Raw genomic sequence first — 9,065 nt, 5'->3', positions numbered from 1 at the left:
CTTCGGATGCAGTGACTGAAGATGGTCTTGCGACCCCATGAGGCCGAGCTGGGGCTTTTCTCGATTTACTAGAGTATCTTCGTTATCATTGTAATAATCCTCATATTCATTGGAAAAAGCATTATTAGATATTCTGTCGTAGTTATCTTGTAATTGCTTTGTCGGTTGTAAAAGTCCGTGATGCTTCTTGCCATTGTTTTTATGTTCATTTTTATGTTGCTTATTCCCTTTGATAACATGCTCTTCATTAAAAACCTCATCAGAATCTTCCTTTGACGGGTTTTCATATTCTACATCCTCAGCCTCGTCTTCAGCCGTGTTAGGCGGGGAATCTACAGCTGGTGACACGGCCATGGTGTGCATATCCTCAGGGGGAGCTTCGCTAAGCTCTTCTTGTTCTTCCGTTGTGTTTGTTGTATCGTCCTGCGTCCCAAGGCTAGCCGTGTCGCCGCTGCCTGAACTAATAGAGGAAACGTTAGCTTCCATGTTAGCGTTGGAATGGCTTGATGGTGAGAATGAACTAGAATTTTGAAATGATGGAGGAACTAAGCTTATATTACTGGGTTTTGCTTCTGATGTGGTTGGCAAAAGAGCGATCTGCGTCGGCGTTTGTGACTGAGTCGTTCTGTTCGGTTTAATCGTCTCTGTCAGAAAGATATTGTGAGAAAGAGTGGTCGCGTGAATTGTGCTGGGGGAGGAAGTCGTTGCGAGCCTTTGGGTTGTCGTTTCTAAGGCCGAAGGAGTCGGTGTCATGGCTGCCATTGTGGTGACATCAAAAGATTCATCAGTGCTGTGTGATGCAGCTTCCGGTATGTTTTGTGCATTTTGTGATGAAGATGAACCGTTATTAAAGAACTGTGATAGTTCTCCCGGAGCCCCGCCGCACGAGGGGTAGTTGGCTCCAGAGCCAAAGGGCAGTAGGGCGACGGAAGACATCTGGAGGATGATGGAGCCCGCCAACAGCATCACCAGCACGAGGCGCCGCAGGGCTCCGCTATGCGTCCGCCTCATCGCCGACAAACTAACGCCCACGCCCACACTCGCGGCCAGGGTGATGACGGCGACCATCGCGCCCACCGCTGCGCAAGGGAAGATGGCAAAGCATGTCGATGATGATATGTCACGAGTGAGAAATACAAAATGAAAATGGTTAACAGAAATTATTGCTATTATTACTGATATGATGTAATTACTAAACACCATATGACGTAAACCATAACGAAAAGGGCTAAATTAAGGATTCAAGCATGTTTAATATGTCTCCCACTTTTGACTAGTCATATACCGCTCGAGAGAAAAGGACTGGCCTCGTACACTATCTGTTATTTCTATTGGCAGTATCTTTATTTTTCCTATTTATCCATTTTACAATAAAACTACGTGGAAAATATTTCAGTCTACGTTCAAATAAAGTAGAAATGCAAATAATTCTTAGAAAATGGAGTATAGTTCTTTTAGGGGGGGCTATTTTAAGGAAGAGCAATTGTAATATTGTTCACAGATGTTGGGTTTTGAGCAGAAATCTTCTATTACTTTTTGTGTTATTATTCCCATCGATGTTACGAGGTGCAATCGCCATTGCATGGTGGTCATTATCAGCATCATTATCAACATAATTGTTGTTGTCATTGCCATTATTCTTGCTGTTATTATCATTGTCGCTATCATCATCATTATTATTAATACCATTTTCTTTATCAATATTATTACTATTATTATCATGATTACAAATATAATTACTATTATTATCATCATTGTCATAATTATTGTTGATGTTATTATCAATATCATTATCATATTTATTAATATCATTATTATTATAATGTTATCATTATCACCATCATAATTATTGTTGTTGGTATTATCATCAATGTTTCAGATACTGTTATAATCATTTTAAAAATAATTGTTGCCATTATTACCATCATTATATTATCATTATTGGTATACTTATTATTTTCATTAGTATTATCTTTACTAGAATCATATTATTGGTACTATCGCATTTCTCATTATTGTCATGACTGTTATCATGATCATCACTATCATTGTCAATATCATAACATAATACTTATTTTCATTATAATGACAATAATCATAAAGATTATCATTTGAACTGTGATTTGTATTAGTAACGCTGTCCTATTATCAGTTCATGTTATCAGTATCGAACTTCCCCAGTTTTGTGAGTATGAACGACACACTGACATCCAGCCACAACGTCCATACTTACTCCTCGCCCCCATTCCGGTAGCATGCAGGATAAGAGGCGCCCATGGTAGCAAGACAGCCTGCGATGCCGTCAGGAGGAAGAGGAACACGTTGACTCGCCAGCCGCCCTTCACGCCCACGCCCATCCCTCCGCCCATGGTCGCTCCCAGTGGTGTAGAGAAGCGTCAGAGTCGGCGGGTCAAAGCAGCATGGCCAGCGAGGACAGTTATGAGGTTCTTCCCTGCGCAGTTGTTCACTCGAGTTTGCAAGTGTTCATGAATGCGACGTTTTTGACTCAGATTCTCATGACAGCCTGCAGTTGTCGGGCAGGACACACCGGCGCCGCAAACAGGTGATCAGGCACGCAAGAGGGCGAGAAAATGCGCACTCCGCTTACACCGTCGGCCCTCGAGAAGTGTCAAGTGTGTCTTTTCCTTTTCCGGATACTTCAGAATTTTCTGGTCGCCTCATAGATGTCGTCGGGAAGAATGGTTGTGAATGTCTTTTTAACACCTGAAGAAGACCGAAAAGAGACTTTAATTATAATCTTATCTACTCATCTATTTACGTATCTATTCTTACTGCAACGCTTTTGGTTAAGCATATGTAGAGAGAAAACGAGCTGCATCAGCTGTGATTTGTTCACAACTCTTCGCGAGTTGTATGCGATTTCGTTATGTACTTACTTATGTACTTATGCTTTACTAATGCCTTATCTAATCTTGCGGTTTAGTACAAATCCCTAGTTCTTAACTGAATAATGAACGAGATAGCGACTTGCACAGATACGACTTCACAATGTTAACTTTCTTCACTGTAAAAGAGACGGCGAAGAGAAATGATGCTAGCAATACTAAACTACTTTTGGAAATATTGATTGTTAATGAATCATCATTTGTTCTTGATCATCGCCGTCTGCATTTTACTTCTTCACAATTTGGGGAATTCTAAACACATTCATGAAAAAACGTCTGGCTTACAATACCGCAGCACATTGTACTCCATTTTCTTCACTGCTAAGAAATACGAAACAGAACAGTCTTAACACTGTCGTATAACACACACTGTATATACAGTATGAGCGATACATTCAATCTTAATTATTTAATCACCTGGTATAACACATAATAACATCTGTAGCGTAAATTATAGCCTCACTTTCACAACCAAACATGTTCAGCACCACAACCAACAGACTACAGGGTATGACTGGCGTGTAACTCTGGAGAGGATGTGTTACCCTGATCCCTTTTTTCAGCAAGTTCAGGAAATCGTCACCACTTCCGAACTTTTATCTGAATCTTACTGATAACAGGATTGAGAAATAAGGCTCCTATTTTCTCCACGTCAACGTACGGAATCCCTTATTTTGCGTTGCTGGGTGGGATTCTCTGCGCCGATATCAGCAATGAGACGCACTGAGGTGACATCTTTGCCGAGTCTATCAGAGGAAGTCAGAGAGGATGTCAGTGCGATAACGGGATGGCCTCTCCCACGCGTGCGCAACCGACTCTGGGAAAATCTAAACAGGAGAAATAAGTACATAGACTGAGAGAACAGGGAGGGAGGAGGGGACAGAGAGGGGAGAAAGAGAGAGAAGAGTGAAAGGAGAGAGAGAGAGAAAGGAGAGCGAGAGAGAAAGGAGAAAGAGAGAGAGAGAGAGAGAAAGAGAGAGAGAGAGAGAGAGAGAGAGAGAGAGAGAGAGAGAGAGAGAGAGAGAGAGAGAGAGAGAGAGAGAGAGAGAGAGAGAGAGAGAGAGAGAGAGAGGAGAGATAGAGAGGGGGAGAGGGAGGGGAAGAGGATAAGGGAGGGAGGGAGGGAGAGAGAAAGAGAAAGAGAAAGAGAGAGAGAGAGAGAAGGAGAGATAAAGAGGGGGAGAGGGAGAGGAAGAGGAAAAGGGAGGGAGGGAGAGAGAGAGTGAGTTACCGAGCGTTTTTTTCAACGATAAGTCGTAACTTGAACTTCTCCACTTCCCGCACCTCCGAGTTCGCATAATCTACAACTTAGTCGCAAGTAGAAGCGTACGATATGTATCGTTTGGAAATCAGCGATATCGGCAAGGCAAATGTCTGTAGCCAGATAAGAAAAGAATACTCAACTACATAAATATAATAACAATATATTTCAATTAATATGATTTTTATAAAATATTTTATTTTATATCCTTATTTTCTTTTTTCTTTTTCTTTTTTTTACACGGAAAGACATTTGAAAGTATCCGTCGTCATAATTGTTTACATACGCTCGTCTTCCAAGTTCCTTAACGAAGCTTGTCTTTTTTCATTTTCCATTGACTTTAATCCAGTTTTACTTTCTCGGCAACCACGAACGAACCATCAGTCATATCAGTAATCGTTGAGCCTCCAATTCTACGGCAGATGACAAATAACCTGTGAAAAAAGCGGATAAGCGACGGTTCGGTTCTCCCCCTGTGACCAACGTGAAATCGCCCGGAGGGTCAACTCCGAATGGCGGATCATATTACAAACGAGCTGCTGAAAAAAGTGTTCGTGTGGCTGTGCCTTAGATTAGAGAGCGTGGAAGTAAGGGAGGGAGGGAGGTTGGGAGGTTGGTAGGGAAATCTATATCATAAAACAGAATACTAAAAGTTTAAAAGTAACTATTTTTTTTAAGACCAAGAAAGAATCATATCTAGCTACTAAACAGCAGCGGTTGTAAATCCAACCAATATAAAAAAGACATAGATGACGAAAATATTCACTTGAGACAAGAAACATCAAACGTGTGAATAAATTTTCAAAGATATCGCAAATGCAAACGCCACACACACAAAATTCGATAGCCTTTGAATGAACAAAGTTCAAATAAAGATGACTAAAGACATGAAAGACACAAGATCACTGCATCCTGTTTGCGGGACAACAGCACTTCATATTCAGTGTAGGTCTGAACAAAGGCAACTGTGTTTATTTTTGTTGTCTGACCTTTTAAAATGTTTACGAGACGTTGTGCTGAAATAATGTAGCCATCAGCTGAACAGACCGTATGATGCAAAACCGACAAGGAAAGTTGATGTTGATGCACTATCAAGTCCTTCCTTCCGAAACAAAATTTATGTTTTTTTTTTTCCTCTCCATCCGTTACATTGCATTCTATTTGCATGTCAGTATCAGTCCTTATGTGCAGATATGTTTGCATATTCACGGAAAAATTCAAAAGTATGAAGTAGATAATCCTATCATTACTAATTTAGAGCATCCATAACACGTCGCACGTTGATCACTTTCTAACAAGAGAAACACAGGAACACGTAGAATTTTCAGAATTTGGCAGAATGATCTTTTGCCGGTGTCATTTCCAGAACATAGAGGTCAAAACATGAATAACTCTGGGATCCAGGCTCTGTATATATGCTTTTTCACCTTCCAACATCGTACTTTTTGGACACGCATACACCTTCAATGTATTTTCAAACTAACCACAAACGTGCTAAGCGTAGTTCAGCATCCTTAACGTGACAACAGAAGTGATCACGCCAAGGCTACAAGAGTGACTAATCCAATGGCCGATGAACCGCTGTGGACAGGTGACTAGGCCCACAAATGTTTCTGACTGTTTCGTTTCTCACTTAATATTTTCGTCATTTGATTATGTAGGAAATGCACATCCGATCTGTAGATTTAGCATTCTATTATTAGAATCACCAATGGAAACATACAGTATGAAGTTTACAAAATACTGTATTTACACATATAGGAGGGATAACGATATCGTTTGAGTGATAAATGCGAAAATACTCCATCGATCCGTACCAGCATATCACACGTGTAACACCTGCGTGGCCCTCAGGTGTGGCGCGGGCAATGCCGTTCCCCCTCCGCTAACGCAGTAGCGCTCCCACCAGCATTTGACACCTCTGTGGCAACTGCATCAGTGTTCATGATGAATACCACGACACAGTGCTTCGCTGCCAACAGTCTTCCTTGTCTTATCAGTGCTTTGATAATTCATTCAACCTTATAACGCCCATAAACGTGTTTCCATTCCGTTGTCCTCATTAATTTTGAAATGACGTCGTTAGTAGTGCATTGACTCCTTACCGTTATAAAACCCATGATATAATGTGACATCACAAAAGAAAGAACCAAGACCATAAGAAAAAAGTACTGATTAGCCATCGTAAATGTTAAAGTGGTTACGCCATATTTTCATGTGCTGTGTTTATCGTAAAATATCGCAACATAATCTACTGGGACTAGCATTCACATGGCGAATTCACTAACGCAGTTCCTGTCATCTAACTCCCAGTAATGCTACAAGACTGAGAACGATAATAACGCCAATAATAAGGCAGGGACGTGCAAAAACTTTACGAGTCCAGCAGATTTATTAAGCCTTTGTTGAGAAAATACCAAGTCACGGGGACCTACTTTCATCAGCGAAGAGACCGTGATGTCATTCCAGGAGCACCTGTTTCCAGAAGAACATTGGTCTCATCACTAACAGAGCTAAAAGTCAAACGCTGTGATGAACCAGCTTCCACTGTAAACGTTTTTTCGTTTCACTGTCCCTGCTGATTCTGAAGAGCCTGTCGTCCAAAATGCTCAGTACATCTTACACAACCACTCCGTCATATGTGTTTACATTACTCATTACGTCCCTGTGTTCCACAAGGCTAAACTGCCAAGATTCTACCATTAAATATGTGCATCACATGTAAACACCGCTAACAACTACAATATTTTGTGTAAATAAATATAACAATAATACAGTCTTATTCTCGGTCCTTAAGAGCCACAGCATAAATACCAAGTTCACAATACTACTTTGACTTTATAATGATTCTGAAGAGCTTAGCATCCATTATACTACTTCATATCCTGTTTACACAAACAACCCTAACATAAACAACTCATTATGAAATGGGTCAGTTCAGTCGTTGATATACTTCGGCATGCTCGTGTGAATTGTATTTACATGGTTTCTACAATGATTTTTAACTATCAAATGGATACGGCAAAGATAAAACTGCATTATCTTTATCCCTAAATAGCGAACAAATCTTCAGGAAGTCTGAATAATCTTACACCTGTATTTTATCTTATACTTACACTTAAAACCACACGTTCATATTCCGAAATGTTTTGAGTATATAATAATAATTATGAAAGAAAACAATAATGCCAAACGGGTGTGTTTTATAGCTAACCCCTTTTGCATATGTCGGCTTCTACAAAACTCGAATATGTAATGTACAAGTTACTAAGAAAAACGTTGACGAAAATAGACCTTAATACAGGAACTGAATTCAAGTCAGGTGTTCGAGGAGCGATTTCTCATAATGAAGAATTGTTAGATATTTTAAAGCGGTTTTGTTTTCGATCCACTCTTTCCTTGTTTTCTTGCTGGCTTTGGAATTCATATGCATTAACCTGTTTTATGGAGACCTTAAAATCATAACCGATTCAGTGATTTATTGAAAAAAAATATCGGAAAAAAACATACACGACATATCATTTTAGGAAACGCGAATGATACAGACGGAGAAGCTACGTATAAAATATATTATCTTTATTATCTTTTTTTTTTTCTTTCTTTTTTTTTTTTTTTTTGTAGGTTAAACTTTGATGATCTACCGCAGTATTTTTCTCGGTATTATCAGATTATTTGGACTGTCACGTGATATCTTTGAAAATACATAAAACTTAACCATTTGGATTAATGATATAATAAGATGGTTGCCGACATCGATGACTAATTTGCATTATTGTGAATTCGCGGTTGATAATCTAATATTACCATTATCATCTATATCACATATATCCCCTTTATCATTATCAATATCATCGCTATTATCATCATAAGTATTATCATCATCGCCAATATTATTGCTAATGTTACCATCATAAGTAGACTGCTGTCGATGTCATGATCATAAGGATATCAATATTGCCACCATCATCAATTACGATTGCTTTTATCATTACTGCTACGGCTACTACTATTGTTATTATGATGATGATGAGTGTTATTATTGTTATAATTATTATTGTTGTTTTTGTTCTTGTTCTCGTAGTTTTGCTGTTGTTGTAGGTGGTAATATGGCCCTCACTTATGTTTTTTTACAGTTGATGTTGTTAATAAATCCTTTGTGTGTATTTGTGTATATATATATATATATATATATATATATATATATATATATATATATATATATATATATATATGTGTGTGTGTGTGTGTGTGTGTGTGTGTGTGTGTGTGTGTGTGTGTGTGTGTGTGTGTGTGTGTGTGTGCATACATATACATACATATATATATATATACATATATATATACATATTTATATATATACATATATATATATATATATATATGTATATATATATACATACATACACACACACACACACACACACACACACACACACACACACACACACACACACACACACACACACACACACACACACACACACACACACACACACACACATATACATATATATATATATATATATATATATATATATATATATATATAATCTTGGAAAAAACAAACTTTCGAAATATTATTACTGTACCAACGTTATCATCACATTTACTTTAAGAGGATTTTCTTTATCAGGGATACCATCATATCAGATATGAAATAATCACTTAATGCTGCATATCTGTTTTTATTTAGAGATTGAATTTCAGGAAATTATTATGAGTGGGAGAAAGAGAGTAGAAAAAGGAGAGATGTGAAAGAAAGCGAGAAATAGCATATGAAAGCAATAAACTAAAACTTTGTTTTCATTTGAAGACTAACCTCACTAAACTATCAGTAGCTTAATTAGCAATCATCAGTGACACGGCAAAAACCAACAAATAGTTCACACTTTTCTCAT

General features: G+C 38.4%; 1 protein-coding gene across 10 annotated transcripts in view; it reads right to left on the bottom strand.

Moving 5' to 3' along the window:
• The window catches only part of LOC113828542 (uncharacterized), a 13,950-nt gene extending 8,215 nt beyond the window's left edge, over positions 1 to 5,735 (bottom strand). For 2 of the 10 annotated variants that reach the window (XM_027381537.2, XM_070131985.1), the window contains exons 1-3: positions 3,568 to 3,705; positions 2,234 to 2,724; positions 1 to 1,079 (exon numbers count right to left, since the gene is read on the bottom strand). The exon at positions 1 to 1,079 is cut by the window's left edge and continues 954 nt beyond it. In XM_027381537.2, coding sequence (XP_027237338.2) covers positions 1 to 1,079; positions 2,234 to 2,369 — 1,215 coding nt within the window. In that variant the 5' untranslated portion in view covers positions 2,370 to 2,724; positions 3,568 to 3,705. Of the gene's footprint in view, positions 1,080 to 2,233; positions 2,725 to 3,323; positions 3,706 to 5,651 lie in introns of those variants that run through there. The other 8 variants (XM_027381538.2, XM_070131986.1, XM_027381535.2 and 5 more) reach the window with 5 other exon arrangements.
• Positions 5,736 to 9,065: the final 3,330 nt, after the last annotated feature.

The sequence above is a fragment of the Penaeus vannamei genome, chromosome 17 (genome assembly GCF_042767895.1).
Source record: "Penaeus vannamei isolate JL-2024 chromosome 17, ASM4276789v1, whole genome shotgun sequence".
In the NCBI taxonomy this organism is placed as follows: Eukaryota; Metazoa; Arthropoda; class Malacostraca; order Decapoda; family Penaeidae; genus Penaeus; species Penaeus vannamei.
This window is presented reverse-complemented; position numbering and strand designations above follow the sequence as displayed.